General features: G+C 30.3%; 3 protein-coding genes across 3 annotated transcripts; 2 read left to right on the top strand and 1 right to left on the bottom strand.

Moving 5' to 3' along the window:
• The first annotated feature begins 12277 nt into the window (after window positions 1–12277).
• On the top strand, window positions 12278–17710 carry LOC124935407 (disease resistance protein At4g27190-like). Its single transcript, XM_047475842.1, has 6 exons — window positions 12278–13626; window positions 13711–15023; window positions 15143–15517; window positions 15765–16145; window positions 16434–16694; window positions 17393–17710. The coding sequence occupies exons 1-6, from the start codon at window positions 12309–12311 to the stop codon at window positions 17708–17710; spliced, it is 3966 nt and encodes a 1321-aa protein (XP_047331798.1). The 5' UTR covers window positions 12278–12308.
• A 148-nt stretch (window positions 17711–17858) lies between these two features.
• Window positions 17859–18762, top strand: LOC124935406. The gene is made up of 2 exons (XM_047475841.1): window positions 17859–18548; window positions 18670–18762. Exons 1-2 carry the CDS (start codon window positions 17889–17891, stop codon window positions 18760–18762), a joined length of 753 nt encoding a protein of 250 aa, XP_047331797.1. The 5' UTR covers window positions 17859–17888.
• A 4372-nt stretch (window positions 18763–23134) lies between these two features.
• Window positions 23135–25606, bottom strand: LOC124936924 (epoxide hydrolase 4-like). Its single transcript, XM_047477454.1, has 5 exons — window positions 25398–25606; window positions 24890–25300; window positions 23765–23851; window positions 23601–23668; window positions 23135–23501 (listed from the first exon to the last, which is right to left on the bottom strand). The coding sequence occupies exons 1-5, from the start codon at window positions 25587–25589 to the stop codon at window positions 23366–23368; spliced, it is 894 nt and encodes a 297-aa protein (XP_047333410.1). The 5' UTR covers window positions 25590–25606; the 3' UTR covers window positions 23135–23365.
• Between the last annotated feature and the right edge of the window lie 1317 nt (window positions 25607–26923).

The following is a 26923-nucleotide window of genomic DNA, read 5'->3' as shown; positions in this document are numbered from 1 at the left end:
TGATTTCTCCAGGTTCACTTGGGTGTACTTTGTGAAAGAGAAGTCTGAAGTGTTCTCTAAATTTCTCGAGTTCAAGGAGACGGTAGAAGGAGAACAAGAAAGGAAAATTCGAGTATTGCGGACAGACAATGGTGGGGAATTTTGCTCAAAAGAGTTTGAACTGTTTTGTAGGCAAAATGGCATAAAAAGAGAACTCTCCTGCCCTGAGACCCCGCAACAGAATGGGATAGCCGAAAGGAAGATTCGACACCTTACAGAGACTTGTAAGTCTTGGCTGCATATGAAGAATATACCAAGACAGTTATGGGCAGAAGGCATGAGTTGTGCTGCTCATGTCATCAATCGAGTTCCGCTTAGCCCAAATGAGTTCAAATCTCCATTCGAGATGCTTTTTGGTTTTAAGCCAAATGTTAAACATTTTCGAGTTTTTGGATCTACTTGTTATGTCCATATTCCAGACTCGAGAAGGAGCAAATTGGATGCGAAGGCAGTCAAATGCGTGTTTGTCGGCTATGACCAGAGAAGGAAAGGGTGGCGGTGTATGGATCCGTCAACTCACAAATGCACTGTGTCGAGAGATGTTGTTTTCGACGAAATTTCTTCGTACTATATGAAGGATGTTGAAGAAACTGTTCAGACTGATCTTCCCATTCCCACGTCTACGGGAAGCTCCTGTAGTAATAATAGTGACAGGGGGAGCCCTGACATAGCTCAAGATACTTCAGTCGATGAAGGAGCCAAAGGTGAAAGATTACCAGGAAGTCCACATCAGGAAGAATCAAGTCAACAACAGAATGGGGAATCTCGACCAAAAAGGAACATTGTAAGGCCCCTTCGATTTAGGGATGATAATTTTGTAACAACCTTCTCTTGTTTCTTGGCAAACGCAATAGACGACGAAGAACCCACTTCTTATAATGAAGCAAAAAATGTCAAGGAATGGGTGACAGCAATGGAGGAGGAAATGCATGCTCTCAAGAAGAATGAGACATGGGACGTTGTTCCGAAGCCTCCTGATACTCAAACAGTCACATGTAAGTGGGTGTATCGAATCAAGCGAAAGGCTGATGGAAACATAGATCGATACAAAGCTAGATTGGTCGCTCGAGGATTCTCACAGAAGTATGGAGAAGATTACGAGGAGACATTCAGCCCAGTTGCGAAGATGACGTCAATTCGCACTGTGTTGGCCTTAGCAGCAAGTTCTCGATGGAAGTTGTGGCAATTGGATGTCAAGAATGCATTTCTCTACGGAGAACTTGATCGTCCAATATATATGGAACAACCACCTGGATTCGAGAAGACTGATGGTTCCCAATTGGTCTGTAGACTTAAGAAGGCACTATATGGATTAAAGCAAGCCCCGCGTGCTTGGTATGGAAAGATTGCAGAATATCTTCAATTTTGTGGGTACAAGGCTTCAGAATCTGACTCAAGTCTGTTTATAAAGAAGAGTCAAGGACAGATGGTGGTGGTGCTTCTTTATGTGGATGACATAATCTTGACGGGCAGTAACTATGATGAGGTTGCTCGTCTACAAGATGAGCTCTCGCTTCGTTTTGAGATGAAGAAGCTTGGTGAACTTGGAACCTTCCTTGGTCTGCAAATCGAAAATTTCGATAAAGGGTTGTTTGTATCGCAGATCAACTACGCAAAGAAGTTGGTAGAAAATTTTGGTATGACTGATGGAAAAAAGAGCTATACTCCTCTCGACGTAAATCCTAGACTTAGTCGAGACGAAGGAACATGTCTACCAGATCCTCGTCCTTATCGTGCTCTTGTGGGAAGTTTGATTTATCTGACTATAACAAGGCCTGACATTGCTTATGCAGTTGGAGTGGTGAGTCGATACATGCAGGAGCCAAGGAAACCACACCTCGAAGAAGCGAAAAAAATTCTGAAGTATATTAATACCTCACTAGATATTGGTCTACTCTACGAAAAAGATGTAAAATTCGTCTTGCAAGGATATGCAGATGCTGACTTTGCTGGAGATCGAGACGATCGAAGGTCCACATCTGGGTTTGTTTTTCTTTGTGGAAACACTAGCATATCTTGGAGTAGCAGAAAACAAGGATCGGTATCCTTATCTACAACAGAAGCAGAATACAAAGCATCAGCTCACGCAGCACAGGAGTGCATATGGCTTCGTAGACTCTGGGAGGATTTTCATGTCAATTTTGATCAGCCAGTTCCTATACATGGAGATAATTTGAGTGCTATTAAATTGACTTCAAATCCTGTGTTTCATGCGAGGACAAAACACATTGAGTTGGAGCATCACTTTATTCGTGAAAAAGTACTAGAGGGAATCATTGAGATGGTTGCAGTAAGGAGTGAAGACAATATTGCTGATATCTTCACAAAAGCACTTCCTAAAGGTCCGTTCGAAAATCTACGATCTAAGTTGGGACTAGTTCATCGGGCATCACTTTAAGGGGGAGTGTTAGAAATTAACGTAATAATAATAATAACAATTAATGAATCTTTTTGTTATGCAAGAGTCTCTTGGATTGTCCAAGCCTCTTGATCTTATCTTTAGTAAATGAGACTCTTCATGTCTCTTAGTTATGCTTACTTTATTTAAGTTTTGTAATCGTGTTCTTCTTTCTATCAAGTTCAATAGACATATTCTCATTCCAGTTTGTTTTCATTATCAAGAGTTTCTATTCACTTTCCAATATAATTCTTCACTGTTCGATCATCGAGGTCCTGGTTGTGACTTCGTTAATCTTTTATAATTAAATTGACTACATTATTATTATTTACACACAGAAAAAAGCACAATATCTAGAGAACATGGACGAAGAAGAAGACGATGAAGAAGACGACGATGAAATGATCAGAATATGGGTGGATAATGCATTTAAACAAAGAATGCAATTAATTAATAATGGGCAAGTACGTCCTCTCCTCTTCTCTTCTCTTCTATTTCCACAATACATGCTTTCTTACATTACATTTGACATATGATTGATTACAAATGATAAACTATGTCTACATCTTACTGTGTTAGTTCATTCCATGGTACCTAATTAATTAATTAATTAATCACTTTTTGTATATGTGAAATTAACATATATATGTTTCTGATTTATGTGTTTTACTGATCATTAACCTTATTTCTAGGCACTACATGCAGATTGGCAAGACGGAAAAGCAGGAGATGAAGCCATAAAAGATAAATCATATATATATAATATATATAGACATAATAGATGAAAGTAACATTATTCTCAAATTAATTATGCACCAGACTTAATTTGTGCTTTCATGTTGTTCTTTTTTGTTGATATATTTGTTCTTGATTGATAATTATAAGTGTTTGAAAAAAAATATGTACTCCACAATTTCATCCTATTTTAAATTAGTATTTCACTTTTATTTTCTTCATAAATGATTAATTAAATATATATATATATATATATATATATATATATATATATATATATATATATATATATATATATATATATATATATATATATATATATATATATATATATATATATATATGTCACACTTATCATAAGTGGTCCAAATGACTAATTAAGATATATATTAAAAAAAAAGGAAGCTTTAAAATAAAGCAAACATCTTATGATGATCCCAATAAGGAGAGAAATGTGAGACAAGTCTAATATATTCTCAAGTCTAATATATCCCAATAAGGAAATGAGAATTTGGGTAAATAAAATCAAATGAAATTCAAACGAAATTCACATGAAATTCAAACGTGAATTAAAGTGAAATTTGATCCAAATAATTAAATTATTATAATTAATTTGTTAATTATGTAATTAATATTTAATGGCTTGAAAAACAATTATCAAATTAAATATATTTAATTTTGTTAATTCTCATTGTAATCTTCATGATATTATTGCTATCAATTTATTAGCAATTTAGAAAATCATGTAAAGTGTATTTTTTAATGTAGAGAAAATGCAAAGGAAAAGGCAATCAAGGTGAGCCGTTGGATCAAAGATTAATGGTTGATTTTATTTTTATGAAAGTTTAACTTTTCAACAATATAAAACCCCTCATCTCTAATCTGAAACACTTAATCATCTTATATTTTCTCACTCTAGAATTTCAAAAGCCTCTTTTTGTTTTGTGATTGTTCTTCGAGTTCTTTGCTCGATATTTCTGTTAAAAACCGGTGATAGTTCAGGTACACTGATCAAGTTCGACGAGTAGTGATTTCAGTGCAGAATCACTACAGGATCCGTTGTACCCTGGGAGACAGACATCTGCGATAAGCTCTAACACAAACGGGAGACGGTAAAACTGTTTTAAAGAAAATGTGCTAAGGACATGCCTCGAATCAACATTTTATTTGGTGATTTCGTTCTTTGTAATATTGTATTAATTTAATTTATTTGTAACATTATTTTATATATATTTCTGTAATTTATTTCAAGACAAAATATCTAACAAGTATTAAGTCATTTGGTTTTATATATATATATATATATATATATATATATATATATATATATATATATATATTTTTTTATTTTTAAAGTTTTTGATATGATTGAATTTCAAAACACACATTACCTTGTCATAATACCAATTTAACAAATGGATATATTTTTGTAAGAGAATCAAATCATAAATATAACATAAATATGATGTTTTTATTATGGAAAATGATAGTCAAATGAAGTACACACAATATATCAATTCATATTTTCATCATGCCAAATTAAAGAGAAATATCAAGTCAAATAATTCCATATTAACTATTATGGATTTGTACTTGAGGCTTTCAATCTTTATCTCTTCACTAACATTGCAATGATTTAGGATGAGTGAGTCGTCTTTGAAGGTCAGAAGGATCCGCCATGGAAGAGGTCGATATCCTCTGTTTTTTGTTTCTTCCAAGTTCACAAAAGCTTAACAATTTAATGGTTAATTTTCCTAGATGAAGCTTGTTAGAGTAAAATAATAGGAATTGATTGGAAAATAGTTGCATATTTTTTGTTTTATTGTTAGGTAAGTGCAGATGAAACATTCAAATGGGACGTTGAAAAAGAAAGTAACCTCGTATGCTCCTTAATCAGATTACGAGTTTATTGATTTGGGATGTGGAATGTGATATGCTTATATTTATCTAAAGAAAATGTAAATAGAATATGAGTTTGTGAGAAATTGTCAAAATTATTCAATTTCATTTAACTAGATTATGAGTTTTTTTTATTAGTTTTCATCTTTTGAAATAGACAAAAGGTTGTTTTCTAGGTTTGACTAAACCATCCTATTGGAAAGTAAAAAACAAATTATGCTTTTAGAAGCTTTAAAAAGTTGCTGAATCAATTCTTGGATTTGATTAAATAAAAATCTAAAATAAAAAGATTTGCGACAATTAATTTAAATTTACCGACCATAATTAAGCGTCGCTAAAAGTTACATCAACTATTGACGCAAAATACAAGTCGGAAAATTACTAGCGACGGTTTTATGCGTCGATAAAAATCTTTTTATTCGTCGCCGAAGATATTTCCTGTATTAAGAATATTGTCGATGTCTGATCTACACAATTTAATACATATGTATAAAATGAACCAGCCAGGACTAGGAGTGCTTTTATTTCAAAACTTGACATCCCTGGAAGTTGGTGGATGTGGGAAATTGAGATATTTGTTTTCGGAGAATATAGGCAGAGTCGTTGGCAAGCACCTTCGGTGGCTATGTATCTGTAAATGTCCAATGATGGAAGTGGTGATGAAGAATATTGAGGAGAAATTAATAATAGAGGATGATGATAAGGCTGGAGGAGGAGGAAGTCATTTTTTTCCATTCCACTCCTTGAGACATTGTTACTTTTGGATCTATCAGGTTTGAGGAGCTTTAGTGATGTTTCTTATACTTGGTCCTTGCCATTACTAAGACAACTACAAGTGTATCAATGCCCCAAGCTAGAGGCACTCTCTCCCGGCTATTTGGATTCTCCGATGCTGGATCATCTCTATTATGATTATTATAGAGAAGAAGAAGTAAATGTAAAGAATACTTGGAAAGGTGACGTTAACACTGCATTGCGTCATATCAAGGTGCTCTCTCCCTGTCTATTTCTATTTTATTTTGTGTTGGTTTCTTTCTTACAAATTAAGCTTTATAATTATTAAGTTAAAGAAATTGATATTATTATTATTAATTTACAAACACAGGAAATGGATGAAGAAGAGGATGCTGAAGAATGAGAAGATATAATGGGAGGGTACGTAATTCAGTAAAATAAAGAAGATATAATGCTGAAACTTCATGATTTGAATCTCAATAATAGAAATACCTACTCCAGAAAGATCTGTACAGATTAATTTCGCTTTTCCTTCTGTATGCATGCATGCATGGTATATCACTCTCTTTGATTGAATTGCTTCATTTTATTATGCATGGCTTCTTTGAATTAGTTGTCTATTTTTGTCTAGCTCTGCTTATGTTGGGATTTTCAATGCTCAGAAATCATGTTAGGATTTACATATAAAGAAGATCATGTCAGGCCATTCTCTTCTCTTCTCATCTAGTTGAAGTTTATATATTTTTATTCTAGGGATTACACTACTTGACCTAACCCAATAACCCAACTTGCAGGAAACACAATTCTCTATTATGGATTGCAGCCATATTGCCTATTCTTGTTGCATCCTTACCATCATCTAAGCTTCAATCATTTCACCAACTCTTGCTCGGATTCGCTAAGAGAGGAAAGATCATTCAATCATCTTCATATGTAATTTATTCCCCTTTTCTAATTTTTTTTTTCATATATGACTTGATTTCATAACTTTGTCAATTCTTGTGTTTTTTCAGAGCTTCACTTTGCAACAAAAACATTTCTGCCTTTTCTATATCTTGGGGGTGACTTGGACTACCTTCTTGCTTGCAACCACTTCCTTTTACGCATATCAGACTATTCTGTTTCTGTATGAGTCATTGGAACTATCTTCTGTTGCGAGCCATCTGACTGGATCGAGCAGCTCTAAACACCACGTATATGCTGCAACTTCGGTTGATCATAGGGATATTGTTGTGCGGTCCATATTCCTGCTTGTATGGATGGAAACTCAAGTAGTGATTGAGGCGTCTCATTGAAACAATCTATGTGTTCAACTATAGGCCTAAAGCTCGGATGCACATCTTTGCATTCCTCGCCGGCATATTGCGTGTCTTTTTCTTGTTAAACATTGTTTGATTAGTGGTTTGAAATTTATTAGAATTGTTTTTCTTCTAATGTATTTGCTTACACATTGGTTTGATTTTGAAGCAAGTTCTGTTTTCATCATTATTGAAACATGTGAGAGCTCTTTTAGGAAATCTGTTATTATTGAAAATCAGGGTAACTGTGGAATCTGATACATTTAATAGTGAAAAAATCAGAAGTAGAAGTATCTTCATAAGAGACATTTACAAATCGAGTCATTTTGTAGGGGTTAGGTTGACTATATATAGCTTTTTGAGAAGAATCTATGGAAGAAATTAGTATGATCAATTACAACATATGACCTCCAAAAGTGAGATATGAAAAAGGGTAAATCGATATAATTGAAAAAATCAATACCCTTCCCAAGTAGAAGCCATATAACAAAAACAGAATGGAAATAACAAAGAAGAAAGGTCTCACATATTTAATCTGAAAAAATCGATATAACTGAAAAAATCAATACCCTTCCTTTAATAAAATTGGTTAGTTCTCTTACAAATTCATCTTCTAGAGATGGTTTGAGTTTAGAATGAAGTTCAAATTCAAAATGAAAAAAAAAACAATAGGCTACTCATGCTGTCTTTCAACAGTAGGACAGAGACTATTGTAAAAATGAAATGAATTGGATTGAACCTTTGAATTATTCTTGGTTTCTTTTCCTTTTCAACTGAATTTGGCGATTTAAAGCTCTTAAACAATTTCTTAAAGGAGGAATGATTTATATAGTTTTTGTGTTATATTTGAAAATTATAAAACTGTTCCTTCATGTTAGGTTGACCTTGTGCAAGCATATTTTTCGTTTTATTGTTAGGTAAGTGGAGATGAAACATTAAAATTGGACGTTGAAAAAGAAAGTAACCTCGTATACTCCTTAATCATATGTTTATCTAAAGAAAATGTATTTGTGAGAAAATATTCAATTTCATTTAATTAGATTATGAATTGTTTTAATAGTTCCATCTTTGTAAATTGATAAAATGTTGTTTTCTAGGTTTTCCTAAACCATCCAATTGAAAAGTAAAAAAATAAATTATGCTAAAAGAAGCTTTAAAAAAATCTCTGAAAACTATATCTTTGATTTGATTTAAAATACTTCTAAAATAAAATAATTTGGCGACATTTAATTTAATTTTAGCTGCGCATAAATAAGCGTCGATAAAAGTTACCCGACTAATATTTGGGCGACGTAAGATTACGATTTCTTTTGTCAGTAATATTCTGCCTTGTTAATTGTTTTTATTTTTTTTGCAAATGCTAACCATTGGGCTGCCTTAAGTATATTAATTTTTTTTGTATTTAATTTAACAAATATCCTATAAATTATTTTAGCTTAGAATATATTGTTTTCTTTATTTGTAGATGATTGAACTCTTATACAGGTAAATTTTTTTTCTTAAGATTTAATCTTCTTTATTATATAATATTTTTTTCTCTTCTTATTGTCATTTTTATTTTATTTTTTTGTGTCATTCTTTGTTATTATGATTAAACGATTTTAATCATTTTTAATATATCTAAACCATTTTTTTTATTTAAATCCAAAAGAATAAAACATGCTCTATTAAATAAGAATTTAAAGGGGAAATTAGTCATCACTAGTGGTGACAACTTTTATCTTTATTTGAAGCCAATGAGAGAAAAATATGGCATCAATAAAGTAGATGAAATATTCGGTACACTTTATTCCCCTCCAATAATTAATTAAAAATTGTATTAATAACAACTCAATAGTACTAAAGCATGATCTAATAATGGCATTCTATATCTAAAGCAGATTTATTATAATTTATATTTATATTATATCATTAAAAATGCAGAAGAATAATTTTGTATAGATAGTGGCAACAAGAAGATTGGAAAAAGTCTTAAATAAATAAAATGGCGTGAATCATTAATTAGTTATAGTGACAAGCACACATTCATATAGAATCAAAAGAAAAAACCACTCATAATATAATATTTCACCACACATAATATAATAATTTGTTTGTAGACTTGACCAAACACTTTTCGTGTATTCCCATATATTGTTTAAACTGAAATGTCCAAATATTAATCATCACAAACTTAATTAAAAATACATTGTAATGAAAAAAAACATTTTGTTATTATTTTTTTTGTTTCCAACTGAGCAATCTTGTTATATTTCGAGTGAGTTTTGTGATAATTTAAATACTCGTATTTTTGTAATATTTTTTTGTCATTGTGTTTAAATGACTCTCATTATATCATATTGTATGAATATTTTTTAAAAAATATATAAAAAAAAACTATTTTGATGCTAATTAGTTATATGGTAATTTTTCACACTAATATAATTCGATAAAAAAAAATGGATTATCACAAGCTGGTGCTGGTGGGCATGTTACAATTGGAATCAAATTGCTTAGAATTTGAGGTTTGATAAAGATTGAATGATGATGATGAGAAGATTTTACATGCATAATAACATTCTAATAATCTATGTGCTAAAATGAAAATAAAACTCAGTATGATTTAGGATAGATTAAAAAATATATATTATAATAAATAAAATATGTTAAAACTATATAAAAAAAATCTTCTCAAAATGTATTAAATAAATCACTTTCATGCATAGTTTTAAGTGACTAAAACATCATTATTCTCTTATGTGCACCTGACCTATGATTCAATATGGTGATAAAATTTGACAATGGGGGCTTGTTATTGAAGAAAAAATAGTCATGTAAAATGCGTACAATGTTTTCTTCACCTTCCGCATTTTTGTCGTCAATAGTACATCATAAAATTGTTATTTCATCGAATCTCTATTGATTGTTCTCACGTTAAAAAATAATTCTCTTAAATGACTTTAGACCTTTCAATGAGAGAATATTCAACAAATAATTAAAAATTCAAAAAAGATTTGATATGAAGTTCTTAAATATAATAAAACACAAATTTTATTTATAAAATACTTAACGATATATTATAATTTTTTTATTGTTATATAATGTAATTAGTTGTTCTCTTCCTAATATATATAAAAAAACACTTTTGAAATTAATCAAAAATTATTTATATATTTTTATTTAACATAAACATCGATGTATAAAAAAGTACATAAACATGAACACTTTTAAGGGATTTGACAGAAGTACCATCTACCATTCTTAAGTAAAAAAGAGTCTTTTCATTAAGTGTACCTTGTTGTTAGCAGATGATTTCTCATACATATCAGAAAGAATTTTCATCAGACCCATGGTGGTCTTCTCTTTTGCTATATTGTGAGCAACCGTCTTGGCTAGCGTCAATCGGAAAACTCCCAAAATATGTGTATCAAGGAGTTTCCATGCAGTTTTATCCATCTTCTTTAGTTTCTCACTCAAAGGAAAATGAAGCTTCTTTCCATAGAGATAACTTTCAATCTGAATCCTCCAGAAGGCATAATCTATCACATCGAATATTCCAATCCCATGTCCTATACTATTCTCGCTTGTCATCGTTTCGAATGCTCAGATCTAGTCTAGTCGCTCTGATACTGGTTGTTAGAATTTGTATCTCCCAAATCTAACCTGCTTAAAACGATCTGTAAAAACTCAAGAAAGAATAACACAAGAAGACAAAAAATTATAGTGGTTCACTCAAATAAACTTTTGGTTATGCCCAAGTTCAAAACCAAATACAAACCCAATAAACTCTAATTAACAATTGTAGAATTTATAATAAGTGTAGGCTTCATAACTCAACAATGTTCTTACCCTAGGGTCAGCTGTATTCATTAAAAGTCGAAGTTTTGGCAATTCAAATGTTTCCATCTAAGGGTTCATTTGATCTTGCGTGTATAGGTACAACTGCGCCACCTGTAGAAAATAATTTCCCTTTGTATACGTACAGGTGGTGTTGTCGAGTGATTCAGGCCGTGCCTGTAAAGGTAGATCAAATTAACCCTATCCCAGTGTTGCATGTTCTATAAGGACCACTAAAAACTGGACTCATTTTTAATATCACTAATTAGCTTAGGAATCCCACCAAGTAGTCCAGTAGTAAAAGTCGACTTAAGAGACCAAAATGTTACGGGTTCGATTTTATCTGAACGCGTTTTGAGTTTCAGCAGGGGTCATGACTGTGGGATTATCATGCTAGCTCTTCTTTAAAACTCATAGACAAAAACAATCTAATTAGCTTAAGGAATTAAACTTATAGACTTTGAATTTAAAAATGTTACAATTGAGGATATTTGTCCAGGGTAGTGGAATTAAAAAAAAAAACTACATATATATTATCTTTATATAATATTTTCAATATATTATATTTTATTAGTCCCGACAAATAAAGAGACGGTGATAATAACTTTTATAATGAATAATTGAATACCCATATTTTCTTCTACTTGCACCTATTCCAATCTTTGAAGGAATTTTTATTGTAGGATTTTTATTAAAGTGTTGGTTTCTTTCTTTTTAAGGTCTTGTTTGATAAAAGATTTTATAATCAAATAATTTATTAAATTATTAATTAAAATATTAAACTAAAATATTTTTATAAAAATAAATAATATTTTAATCATTTAACCAAAATAATTTATTTCTTGATAACAAATTAAGTTGGACCAGACACTAAAAATAAAATAACATTTTAATCATTTAACTAACATATGTGGAATAATAAGAAAAGATTAAAATAAGTTGAACTAGATTAAAAACTTTGATTTATTAACCATTAAGGTAGTTTAAGTGACAAAAGTGAGGTCACAAAATTTAATTCTTTACTTAAGTTGAACTATATGGACTATATAGAGTCATGCTAGCATTTAAAAAAATGATTTACACAATATATATATAGGGATTAGGAATTGGGACAAGAATGATCTGAATAAATTCAATGCAGTGTAATTCAATTATTAGAATTTCATATTTTGTAAAGAAAAAGCTAAAGCAAACGAATCATATTACTTTAATGACAATCGAATCATTCATCTTTAGTTGATGTTACATAACTTTATGTTTTTAATAATAATTTTTAATATTGCTTGCTTGGTATATCATTTGTAGATCTTCTGTATTATGTGCATTCTTTTTTTAAGAAACAAGAACACAGAAGAAAGAAAGAAAGAAAGAAAGAACAAGGCATACAAATGGCAGCAGAGTTTGGTTTGAGTGTACTGGGAAAGATCGCGGAGTTGCTGATTGAGCCAATTCAACGAGAACTTGGCTATCTCTTATGCTTCAACAATAACTTTCAAGAGCTCCAAACTCAACTGGAAAAACTAAAAGAAACAAGAGAGGATGTACAAGCAAGGGAAGATGCAGAAATGAGGAAGCGGAACACCCTGGGTGAATCCGTCAAGAGGTGGATTGGGGATGCAAAAGAAAAAATTGAAGAAGCGGATAGTCTTATCAAAGAGAAGGCCGAGGTTCAAAAGGGGTGTTTCTCCATCAAATGGTGTCCTAATATAAGCTTGCGCTTTTCTTTGGGCAGGAAGGGGAAGAAGTTATCTGTCGTTATCATTGAGCTTCTTCAATCCGGTGGTGACTTGCCACACACGGGTCACGCCTTACCCGTGTCACCCATAAATATGCGCAATTACATTGGAGATGCTCATGATTTCAACAGCCCAAGTCAGATTGTGGAAGACATCATTGAGAAGTTAAGGGATGAAAAGACAATGTTAATTGGGATATGCGGGATGGGAGGCATTGGAAAGACTACATTGGCCAAGCAAGTCCTCCAAAAGGTACAAGACTTTCATAAGCCTTTATTTGACGTTCGAGTTATTTCGACTGTCTCCAATAGTCCCAATTTCAATACTATCCAACAACAAGTCGCGGAGATGTTAGAGTCTTCGCTTAAAGAAATAGAGAATGAGATTTTAAGAGCAGAACAATTACGAAAAGCTTTTAGTAACAAAAAGGTTGTTGTCTTGTTGGATGATGTTTGGAAAGAGTTTGATTTAAATGCTTTTGGTTTTCCATTAACAAAATCAAATGTTGATGGGAGTTTCTGTAAAATAATTTACACATCTAGAAACAAAGATTCATTATGGTCAGGTGAACGGAACATCACCAAACAAGAATTCTCTCTTGACATTTTGTCAGATGAAGAATCCTTGACTTTGTTTAAAAGAAAAGTCAATCTGCCTAATGATGATATTGAAAAAAATGAAATAGCAAGAAAAATTGTGAAAGAATGTGCAGGACTGCCCCTCGCGCTTGAGGTTGTAGGAGGCGCTCTCGTAAATAAGAGAACATCCGCGTGGAACGATATGCTTTTCAGGTTGCAGAGTCAACAACTTCACCATGACAAGATAGACAAGGTCGTGCAGACGAGTTATGACTTCTTAGAAGATCACGAAGCCCAATTCTTGTTCTTGCTCTGCTGCTTATTCCAAGAAGACGAAGTGATTCCTATCCAGACGTTGTATCGTTATGCAGTGGGTTTGCAACTCTTCAAAGGTATGAACCTACACCGTATAAGTGATCGTGTCGACACCTTATTAGAGGACCTAACAAAGAGAAATTTGCTAATAAATGTTAAAGAATATGCAGTGAAGATGCATGATGTGGTGAGAGACGTGGGAATTTCAATTGGAAAACAAGAACAAAACGGTTTTAGTTTTATAGAGGAGGATGAACAAGAGATTGTCTTCAGTGGAGGCTCAGAATTGGAGATACTACGTTTGAATACTTTACGTTTCTACCTACCAAATATTAAAATGCCAGAAAATTTATTTCAAGGAGCGGATAATCTCAAAGTTCTTGATATAATCGGCACTTTCAGCCAGATTAGTGAGTTTCCATTATTTTCTTTTTTAACCAACTTGAAGATGTTATCTCTAGAGGGATTTAATTTTAATATGTCAACCAATGTATCTACCATTGGACATATTAAGTGTTTGGAGATCCTTAGCCTTCGAAATTCAATCATGAAAGATTTGCCAAACGAAATAAGTGAGTTAACAAACTTAAGATTGTTGGATTTGACTAGGTGCAAATGTTTCATAATCAATGGTGTTCTTTCGAATCTTACTAATCTACAAGAATTGTACATGTTGGAGAGCTTTCAAGATTGGAGGCTACAAAAAGAAGATGTTAATGATGGAGACAATCATGCAGCAGGTCTGGAGGAGTTAAATTGCTTACATAAATTGTGGAAATTGGAACTGGAGGTAATCAACATTGAACAAGTGCCGAGAGGTGTTAGGCTATTTTCTTCTTCAACATTATTGGAACAATTCAAGATAAGAATGGTAGAAAAATATGAGAGAGGAACTCAATTTCAAGCTGGGAAAAGACAACTGTGGTTGGAAAATGTTAGAAACAATACCACCAGTTCCTTACATTTACATGATGAACTTGGGGTCTTAGTAGAAAAGGGCATTACCAATTTATGTATAAGCAATGATCTTGTCATGTGGGAGAAAATGCATTTAAACAGTCTTCTATCATTGAGAGAAGTTGTTCTTAAAAATTGTGGATCAATTATTACTCTTTTCCCACCGTCACAATCATCGATGGAAATAGAAGAGATCAATGGACTTGGGCGTTATTTGTGGCGTATCGAAATATATAAATGCAGTCAAATGAGGCACTTATGTTCTACATCAATATCAAGGAATCTCACAAATCTTAAATATCTTGTTCTTCAAGACTGTGAAATGACTGAAGAAGTTGTTAATTTTTGCGATGAGACAGAACAACTCAATAAAATTGAGTTCAATGCTTTGGAAACTCTTGTGCTACGTGAATTGTCTAGGATGGAAAGTTTTTGCAGAGGAATAAATGAAATTTATTTTCATAAACTAAAAATATTGCGGCTAACAGGACTGAAGAATTTTATATTTCCAACAAAGGTACGTACCACATATAAATTTCATTATTACTATGTACAACTTTTAGTTATAAAATAAAATGATACAATTACATATTCTATCAATGTGAGTAATTTTTTATTATATTTATTATTTTGTAGGTGGAAATACCTTGTTTGGAGATTCTGGAGATCTCATTTATTCCAAATATTGAAACTTTGCCCATCGTGGCTCCATCCCTCAGATTCTTAAACATTGATAGTTGCGGAAGCTTAAAATATGTCTTCTCGGAGATCTTCTTGATAAGTATTTCTCATCTTGAAAATTTATCCATTAAAAAATGCAAAATGTTGAAGGGACTAATAGGAGTGTCGAAGGGTGTGGAAGTGGAGTCGAAAAAATCAATTGAATTCCCCAATTTGATGAGATTGCATCTCGCATCCTTAGACAAATTAAGGAGTTTTGTCATGGACATCAACAATTTGGACGTTGAAGAGAAAAAGTCGCAGCAAAAAACACTATTTGATCATGATGAGGTAATAGTAAGTGGAAATTTGTTCTTTGTTAATTTTATAGTAGTATAATTAAATTGGGAATAACTTTATTAATAAAAAGTACTGGAAGAATAAGTATAATATAATTTTACATATGTGTATAGGAAGAGGCATCTCAAAAAATATCAAATTCTTGTTCTTAAAAAATGTGAAATGATGGAAGAGGATAATAAAAGGTTACATGTTCTATTATTGTGAGTAATTTTTATTTTTATTTATTATTTTGTAGTTGGAAATACCTTACTTGGAGGAGCTGAGTATGACATCTATTCTAAATATTGAAACTTTGTGCTTGCCACCATCATTGCAAAGGTTGAATATATATAGGTGTGACAACTTCCAATATATTGACTTCTCTAATAGCATGGTGATGAAGGTTATTTCTAATCTTAGAAGTTTAACCATTCGAAAATGTAAAATGTTGAACGGAGTAGTAGGAGTAACAATGGGTGTAGGAGAGCAACAGAGAAAATCAATTGAATTCCCTAATTTGTTGATATTGTATCTTGAATCCTTGGACGAATTCACGAGTTTTGTCATTAATGTCAACAATTTGGGTGACAAGGAAGAAAAGTCGCGAAATGCACTATTTTATCACGATGATTATCAGGTAATAGAAAATAGAAAGTGAAATTTTGTTATTAAGTTTAGTAGTGTAGTATAATTAACTTTTCTAATAATAAAAAGTAATATATATATATATATATATATATATATATATATATATATATATATATATATATGAGTATATATATATATATATATGAGGAAAACTAAGTATTAATTAGTAAATGTAAAAAGTAATGCTTTATTTTCAAAGAATATATGAGATTTATTGACTAATTATGTATATGTATAATTAGTAAATGTAAATGGATATGTTTGATTTTGTATACAGGTCTCATTTCCTTGTTTACAAGAGTTGGTGATAGATGGATTGCGAAAGATAAATTATATAATAGGAAGGAACAGTGAACAAGTAAGAGTTCATGATGATATCGAGGAATGGCATGGCAGGGAATTATTAGTATTTCCTAATGTGGAGACATTGCGGCTACAACATTTAAAGGAACTCGTGAGTTTTGTTGGAGTGATGAACAATATTGACAACAATTGCAAAAATCAAAATGCATTATTTCATCCTGACGATGATGATGAGGTAACTTTGTCGGTGTATATAAGTAAATTTTTTTTCTTAATTTTGATTCCAAATTAAAATATTATTAGTGTTTTACAATTAATTGGGAATAGTTAAATTATATATTTATATATATATAACTAAGAATTATATATTACAAGGAAAATTAAGTATTGGGTATTATAAGGTAAATTAAAATAAAAAATGGTTATAATATATGTGGAAATTCTTTGTAATTATATTTGAAATTAATAAATGTAAATGCATTTGTTTTATATTGTATGCAGCAGGTCACATTTTCTTCTGTAAAAGAATTGAACATATATATATATGGTGGAATTGCCAAATATAGTAGGATGGAAAGAGGGAGAAGATCATCATTTCCTGCATTAAGAGAGAGAGTTGTGGTTGCTTAATTTAAGCAATTTAATTAATACATATGTATGAAATCAACCAGTTAGAGTTAAGACTAGGAGTGCTTTTATTTCAAAACTTGACAAATTAACAAATTATCAAAGATAAATTATAAAGTAGAATGGAAATACAGATGGAGACTAATATATATATATAATCATGATATTGAAGAAGAAATAGAACTAATTCTTGTGAAAAAATTGAGATATTTATTTTCTCTTCTAAGAATATATGAGATTTATTGACTAATTATTTATATATGTTAAATTTTAAATGTAAATGGATGCGTTTGATTTTGTATACAGGTCTCATTTCCTTCTTTACAAAAGTTGAGTGTATATAGATTGCCAAAGATAAATTATATAGTAGAAAGGAAGACTGGACAAGTAAGAAGACGTCGTGATGATGAAGGCTATGGCAAGGAAATTCAACAACACATATTATTATTATTCCTTAATTTGAAGAGATTGGAGCTTATTCATCTAGAGGAACTCGTGAGTTTTGTTGGAGTGATGAACAATATGGACAACAGTTATAAAAATGAAAATGCGCTCTTTCATCCGGAAGATGACGAGGTAACTTTTATAATTGTAAAGTTAAAACAGTATTATAGTTATGTATAAGTAATTGGGGAATAGTTAAATTATTAATATACATAACTAAGAACTATGTATTACAATGAAAACTAATTAGTATTGTGCATTATAAAGTAAATTAAAAAAATGATTATAATATATATGGAGATTTGTTGTCTAATTGTATGAGAAATTAATAAATGTAAATGCATGAGTTTGATTTTGTATGCAGGTCTGGTTTCCTTGCTTAGACAACTTGTATATAAGGAAATTGCCAAAGATAAATTATATAGTAGGATGGAAAGAGGGAGAAGGACATCATCATAAGATATTTCCTGTATTACATCACTTGGAGTTGCGTAATTTAAGCAATTTAATACATATGTATGAAATCAACCAGTCAGGAGGACTAGGAGGAGTGCTTTTATTTCAAAACTTGACATCCCTGGAAGTTGATGGATGTGGGAAATTGAGATATTTGTTTTCGGAGAATATAGGTAGAGTCTCTGTCAAGAACCTTGAGTTGCTAATAATTAGTAATTGTGGAATGATGGAAGTGGTGATGAAGAATATTGAGGAGGAGGAATTAATAATAGTGGATGATAAAGCTGGAGGAGGAAGTAATAGTCATTTCTTTCCACTCCTTAGGGCATTGAAATTGGAGTATCTATCAGGTTTGAGGAGCTTTTGTGATGTTGCTTATACTTGGGAGTTGCCATCACTAGAGTATCTACAAGTATCAAAATGTCCCAAGCTAGAGGCACTCTCTCCCGGCTATTTGGATTCTCCAAGGCTGAATGAACTCAAGTATAGTTATGATAGAGAAGAAGTAAATGTAAAGGATACTTGGAAAGGTGACGTTAACAAAGCATTGCGTTATATCAAGGTGCTCTCTCCCTGTCTATTTCTATTTTATTTTGTGTTGGCTTCTTTCTTATAAATAATTAAGCTTTTTAAGTTAAGTTTACTACATTATTATTATTATTATTATTAATTTGTACACCCAGAAAGAAACAGAAGAAAAGAGACTAGAGAACATGAATGAAGATGCTGATGACGACGACGACGACGACGACGACGACGACGATTCAGAAGATTGAGGAATTAATGGGTAAGTAGGATTTGTTCTGTTATATTAATTACATCATGTGATTGATTACTCATCTTACTGTCTTCCTCCTTTTCAGGGCTGCTTAATCTGCAACATATTATTATTGTTTCCGTGCAAGATACCATCAAATAAGTTGCAGCTTCGATCGTGTCTTTACATGCTTACAACTAATAGCTCGAGACATAATCATCATAATTAGTAATATTGCTCTCTGCTACAAGAACTTATATCAATATATGCATAAATCCTTTAATTATGTTTGTTCCTTTTTAAGCATTTTTTTTTTGTTTATGTTTCAGTACTGCTGCTGTTCTCTTAATGTCTAATTTTGTTATGTCTGGTGATACTTTTGATACTCTGCTTTTTGTAATATTTTTGTTCGTTCTGATTATTTGATCAAATCTGGAGGACGAGGAATAATTATTTCTCTCGGGAATAATCATTTCTTTCCATTCTCAGTAAACTTTTCACTCGACCTTTGTTGATGTCTAAACTATGGTTTTTAGCTCGAAATGAAAAAGAATTGTTTGGTTTTTGAACTGCAGCCTACTTTTTGTTTGTTTTCAGTGTGATTTCAAATGCAAACATTCAAAAACAGACTAATCAATTCAGTTTATCATCAAATAATTGCCTACTATCAAGTTCAACATAAATGTCAAAATTTTAAAGCATTGTTGGAATTTTAAATTAATTCATAAATTCTATTAATGAATAGAAATGAGAATTTGGGTAAATAAAATCAAATGAAATTCAAAAAAAATTCACATGAAATTCAAACGTGAATTAAAGTGAAATTTGATCCAAATAATTAAATTATTATAATTAATTTGTTAATTATGTAATTAACATTTAATGGCTTGAAAAACAATTATCAAAGTAAATATATTTAATTTTGTTAATTCTCATTGTAACCTTCATGATATTATTGCTATCAATTTATTAGCAATTTAGAAAATCATGTAAAGTGTATTTTCTAATGTAGAGAAAATGCAAAGGAAAAGGCAATCAAGGTGAGTCGTTGGATCAAAGATTAATGGTTGATTTTATTTTTATGAAAGTTTAACTTTTCAACAATATAAAACCCCTCATCTCTAATCTGAAACACTTAATCATCTTATATTTTCTCACTCTAGAATTTCAAAAGCTTCTTTTTGTTTTGTGATTGTTCTTCGAGTTCTTTGCTCGATATTTCCGTTAAAACCCGGTGATAGTTCAGGTACGCTGATCAAGTTCGACGAGTAGTAATTTCAGTGCAGAATCACTACAAGATTCGTTGTACCCTGGGAGACAGACATCTGCGATAAGCTCCAGCACAAACGGGAGACGGTAGAACTGTTTTAAGGGAAATGTGCTAAGGACATGCCTCAAATCAACATTTTATCTGGTGATTTCGTTCTTTGTAATATTGTATTAATTTAATTTATTTGTAACATCATTTTATATATATTTCTGTAATTTATTTCAAGACAAGATATCTAACAAGTATTAAGTCATTTGGTTTTATATATATATATATATATATATTTTGTTATTTTTCAAGTTTTTGATATGATTGAATTTCAAAACACACATTACCTTGTCATAATACCAATTTAACAAATGGATATATTTTTGTAAGAGAATCAAATCATAAATATAACATAAATATGATGTTTTTATTATGGAAAATGATAGTCAAATGGAGTACACACAATATATCAATTCATATTTTCATCATGCCAAATTAAAGAGAAATATCAAGTCAAATAATTCCATATTAACTATTATGGATTTGTACTTGAGGCTTTCAATCTTTATCTCTTCACTAACATTGCAATGATTTAGGATGAGTGAGTCGTCTTTGAAGGTCAGAAGGATCCGCCATGGAAGAGGTCGGTATCCTCTGTTTTTTGTTTCTTCCAAGTTCACAAAAGCTTAACAATTTAATGGTTAATTTCCCTAGATGAAGCTTGTTAGAGTAAAATAATAGGAATTGAATGGAAAATAGTTGCATATTTTTTGTTTTATTGTTAGGTAAGTGCAGATGAAACATTCAAATGGGACGTTGAAAAAGAAAGTAACCTCGTATGCTCCTTAATCAGATTAAGAGTTTATTGATTTGGGATGTGGAATGTGATATGCTTATATTTATCTAAAGAAAATGTAAATAGAATATGAGTTTGTGAGAAATTGTCAAAATTATTCAATTTCATTTAACTACATTATGAGTTTTTTTTTATTAGTTTTCATCTTTTGAAATAGACAAAAGGTTGTTTTCTAGGTTTGACTAAACCATCCTATTGGAAAGTAAAAAACAAATTATGCTTTTAGAAGCTTTAAAAAGTTGCTGAATCAATTCTTGGATTTGATTAAATAAAAATCTAAAATAAAAAAGATTTGCGACAATTAATTTAAATTTACCGACGCATAATTAAGCGTTGCTAAAAGTTACATCAACTATTGACGCAAAATACACGTCGGAAAATTACTAGCGACGGTTTTATGCGTCGATAAAAATCTTTTTATTCGTCGCCGAAGATATTTCCTGTATTAAGAATATTGTCGATGTCTGATCTACACAATTTAATACATATGTATAAAATGAACCAGCCAGGACTAGGAGTGCTTTTATTTCAAAACTTGACATCCCTGGAAGTTGGTGGATGTGGGAAATTGAGATATTTGTTTTCGGAGAATATAGGCAGAGTCGTTGGCAAGCACCTTCGGTGGCTATGTATCTGTAAATGTCCAATGATGGTAGTGGTGATGAAGAATATTGAGGAGAAGGAGGAATTAATAATAGAGGATGATGATAAGGCTGGAGGAGGAGGAAGTCATTTTTTTCCACTCCTTGAGACATTGTTACTTTTGGATCTATCAGGTTTGAGGAGCTTTAGTGATCGATGTTTCTTATACTTGGTCCTTGCCATGCATTACTAAGACAACTACAAGTGTATCAATGCCCCAAGCTAGAGGCACTCTCTCCCGGCTATTTGGATTCTCCGATGCTGGATCATCTCCATTACTATAAAGAAAAAGTAAATGTAAAGAATACTTGGAAAGGTGACATTAACGCTGCATTGCGTCATTTATTTATCGAGGTACTCTCTCACTCTCTCATTTATTTATCTATCAATCTTTTATAATTAAATTGTAAACACAGAAGAAAGAAGAAGAACAACAACGAGTAGAGAAGAAAATGGATGAAGAAGAAGATGAAGAATGAGAAGATGGGTGGGTAATTAATTCAGTAAAACAATGAAGCAATTACTAATTAATTAATAATGGGCAAGTATACGTTCTGTTCTGTTCTATTTCCATAATACATGCTTTCTTACATTACATTTGATATGTGATTGATTACAAATGATAATAAACTATGTCTACATCTTACTGTGTTAGTTCATTCCAGGGTACCTAATTAATTAATTAATTAATGACTTTTTGTATGTGTGAAATTAATTAACATATATATGTTTCTGATTTATGTGTTTAATTTGCTGATCATTAATCTTATTTCTTTCTAGGCACTGCAGATTGACAAGACGGAAAAGCAGGAGATGAAGCCATAAAAGATAAATCATATATATGATATATAGTATAGACATAGATCGATGAAAGTAACATTATTCTCAAATTAATTATGCACCAGACTTAATTTGTTCTTTCATGTTGTTCTTTTTTGTTGCTATAATTGTTCTTGATTGATAATTATAAGTGTTTGAAAAAAAATATGTACTCCACAATTTCATCCTATTTTAAATTAGTATTTCACTTTTATTTTCTTCATGTATGATTAATTAAATATATATATATATATATATATATATATCACTTATCATGAGTGGTCCAAATGACTAATTAAGATATATATTAAAAAAAGAAAGGAAGCTTTAAAATAAAGCAAACATCTTATGATGATCCCAATAAGGAGAAAAATGTGAGACAAGTCTAATATATTCTCAAGAACATAACTAGGTAAGTGTTAGTTTATTTGGACCGACCTTACATGCATAAAATGTTATCAAAATGATATATTTTCTTTTTTTGTTTTCGCTCTTTTTGTAGGTCAAGTATTACTCAATCTTCTTGTCTCGTATTTTTAAGGATTGTTACGAAGAAACCATATACCAATTTAAACTTCCATTATCATCTTCATTAATATAAAGATCTAAAACAATATTGGTGAGTATTTAATATACATCACTATTCAAGAATAAATAAGTACAATTTCTAAACTTATTATAAGCAGATCACAATTTCAAAACTTATAGATATCACAAAACAATATGATTGTCGTGACATGGCTTGAATTGCTCGAATTTATTAATTTTTTCAACCAAAGGCTTAATAAATAATAATATATAAGGTGAAAATTATCACTTTGAAATTTCTTAAAGGAAGTACAAAGAAAATAACATCATATATATATAGATAGATATATATAACCTTCTTAAAGAAAAGTACAAAGAAAAAGAAAGGAAAACATTATAATCATAAAACAACTACAATATCCTAAGGTTACACATAACATTCATGAAGACAATAATATTATTGGAAAAAAAAAAAGTGGATAGAAATTAGAGGCTAAGAATAAATAATCTAAAAATAATTTATTTGGTTAATTGATTAGGATAGAGTGAGTCAAGAATTTTATTAAGAGAAGTATTATAGGCAAAGGGCCATTCAATTTGGAGTAGATGCCCACCTTTCTCAATATACTCTAAACATGCTTTCTCCCCTAATTTCCTGCATTTTAAAATAAAATAAAATTAATTAATTCACTTACCCAAAATATAAATAAATAAATAATGTAGCCATATAATATATAAAATTGTATATACTTACTCTTTGATGTTACGAGCAACTTCCAGCCCAAAAATCTTATCTTTGCCTCCCCAAAGAAGACATATTTTCTATATAAATAATAATAATAATAACATTAAACTTATCTCAATTATTTTTTATATCTATTTTAGCTAGTCTTATATAATAAAATAAATAAAATGAACCTGTGAATATTGGGGAACAATATCATTATCTTTAACCACTAGAGCTTCCAAAAGTTGAATTTTCTCCTTCTTATTCCTTGAAGTCACCTAATTCACAATCAATCAATATATATATTAATTATTATTGTCCATTTTCAATATTTCTTTATTACAAATATTTATATAATTTATTGAAACAATTATGACAGATTCATGCACAAGTGAGTAACAATTATGAAGATCACAGTTGTTAAAAATGTGTCTTTTATTAGATAATGCTTTTGAAACGTTGTAAATAATATTTTGATATAATAATTTAATCTTAAAGAACGAGTTTTTGTTGTGAATGAAACCTGAAATATTTGTGATCTAATAGAGGCAAGTCACTTATTATTGTATAAATTAATGGACCTTTCTCATTTTTTCATAAAATTTTAGTTTATAGAATTTTTAATTAATATGGTCAAAACACAATTTGGAGATTTAGAATAATTTAGAATAATATTGGTACATAATTTGTTGATTTGAAATGCTGTGAATTATTTGATAGACTTTAAATTATTCATCAGTACTTATGTTTATAAAATATTTGAATGTAAATAGATTTATAAAACTAAAATTAATATTGAATAAATTTGCAAACAATATTAGTTGGGATGACAATGACTTTTCATCCATGCTTTACACATGTTTCAAACAGTGTTACAAATAAGTTTTTTTTTATTTCAATTCTGATTGAAAATGGTCCATGTAATTTTTTTAATCCAATTGTTTATAAAAGACATTTATCTCAATTCTATGTAAATAATATTTTATATGAAAATACTTAGATCTATGTTTAAATCTAAAAAATGTTATTAAATTTATTAATATATATGTCTCCACAACATGGTTTAAACATAAATAATAAGTTATTTATTTGCATATATATTTTGTATAACAATTTTCACAGTTGATGAATATCCATATTAATTGTTTAATTTGATGTTCCGTTACAAGCTGTGAAGCTATTCAATATAGGAATTTATTTTTCATATGATAATGATATTACTATATATATATTGAAACAATTTCAGTCAATTAAGTATATGATACTAATTTAATATTGGTAAATTTGTGATTATATAGTATAAAATAATTCCATACCTCAAGAAGATGTTTGTAGAAGAAACTAGGCAGCCAATTCATTGTACGAAAAGAAACGGAGAACAAATTTTTAACTCCGGCAACGGTCTCCGGCAACATAAACTCCGACCAGTTTGTTATGTTAAGCCTTTGAAATGCATCATTACTTATAGTCTCCGTCAACTCCATAACAGTTGAGGACACCACAATAGAATCAACCAAATCCGGATACAATTCGGCCATTTTAAACCCAACCATTCCTCCATAACTAAGCCCGACAATCGTACATTTTTCGACACCAACTTTCCTTAGTGCATGGGCCATGCATTGTGCCTGAAATCCGGCAGACCTCTCCGGTTGGTCCGTGGTGGAGCCACCGAAGAATAGGAGGTCCGGGACATAGACCGAGTAACGATTGGATAAGGACAATACCTGTTAATTTTGTTAAAAGTAATGATAACATGAGTTATTGTGTTTTACCACTAAGTTATGAATTTTCACAAATAAAACAAAAAAATTAATATAGTACCTGAGGAAACCAATTGAAGATTCCGTCCATGGAGAAACAATGAAGGAAAACTATGGCCGGTTTGGTTTGTTGTTTAGGAAGCCAGATTTTGATTATTGTTCCGGGCTCGATTTCTATTGATTTTGGAGTTACGCCGGTTAGCTTCATTAGACCATGTAACAATGGCGTTACGGCATCGAAAATGTTAACCATGATCTATAGCTAGCTATTTCTTGTTTGTCTTTTTTATTTATGGGATCTTATATATATACATATAAAAAATGTGAATGTGTGTGGACATATTTAATCTGTGTGCTATATTTTGACTTATTCAAGAGGTTTTTGTTTGGAAATAAATGTTGCTTTTATGATCTACAACGTCCATATTTGATTTCTTTATTCAAAACAATATATATAATTTTTGATAAGAAATGGAAACAAATAAATTGTAATCAAGAACATGTAAAATTGAAAATGTTTATTACTTTGTATAATCTAAGTAAATGTATATTATTAGTATTGACCACCTTTAATAACAAGTATAAATATAATAGTTATTATATGGTTTGTTATAAATTAGTGAAAAATATAAGATTAATACATGAATATATGTCTTTAGAGTTATGAATTTGAGTCTTTAATTTAAATTATTTCTAATAATAATTAAATAAATAAAGAAAACCGATAATTAAGGAGCTTCACTAGTGATTGGATCAATTATTAGTAACGTCTATATATTGATCATAATTACCTACCTAATTGAGGTAATTGTGTACAATAAGTTAATTGATTGCTCAACTAATTTAGAGTTTGTTTTGTAACTTAATTATTTGTCAAAACTATTGATGCTGATTTGAATTAACTTAGATTATTTGAAATTTTTATTTGGATTTTCTTATAAAAATAAGTTTGATGAAAAATTTAATTATTTGAGTTTGTAAATAATTGAGTTATTATAATATTCTATTGAATATTAAATTTTATAAAATTAAGATAATAATATTTTTATTGATAGATAATTAGTTAGTTGAAAATAAATAAGATTTAATAATATAATATTGTTTTTAACCAAAAATAAATAAAAATTAATATCCTACATCAAATTAAGTGTTTTGGGTGAGCTGGACATGTGCAAAAATTGTATAGCACAAATATAAATAAATCTATATAATTATGGGCCACTTATATTATAGTGGTAGTAGATGAGATGATAGCGTCAGATTTTTTTATTCTTTTTTAAAGAGTTGAAATTAATATTTTTATCTGAATCTTTTTTACATGAATTATTTTTAATAATTTTGATGAGTTTTTTTTTATTTTAACCATATTTGTAATATGATCCGTTATTATTTGTCTTAATTTTGTCTGACGTTGGTTACTAACTTCAAACAAAGATAAATTTTAACGTTCCTTTGTACTTCGGGTATAGATTCTTCTCATATGGTAAGTAGTGACAGTGAGAGTTGGGGGTGTCCTAATTGAACAAAAGAAATTATTTTTATTTTTTAATTTAGTAGTTATATTTTTTATTTTATTAAATAAAAATA

The sequence above is a fragment of the Impatiens glandulifera genome, chromosome 4, assembly GCF_907164915.1.
Source record: "Impatiens glandulifera chromosome 4, dImpGla2.1, whole genome shotgun sequence".
Classification (NCBI taxonomy): Eukaryota; Viridiplantae; Streptophyta; class Magnoliopsida; order Ericales; family Balsaminaceae; genus Impatiens; species Impatiens glandulifera.
Note: the sequence above shows the minus strand (reverse complement) of the source record. Positions and strands in the feature narration are given on the sequence as shown.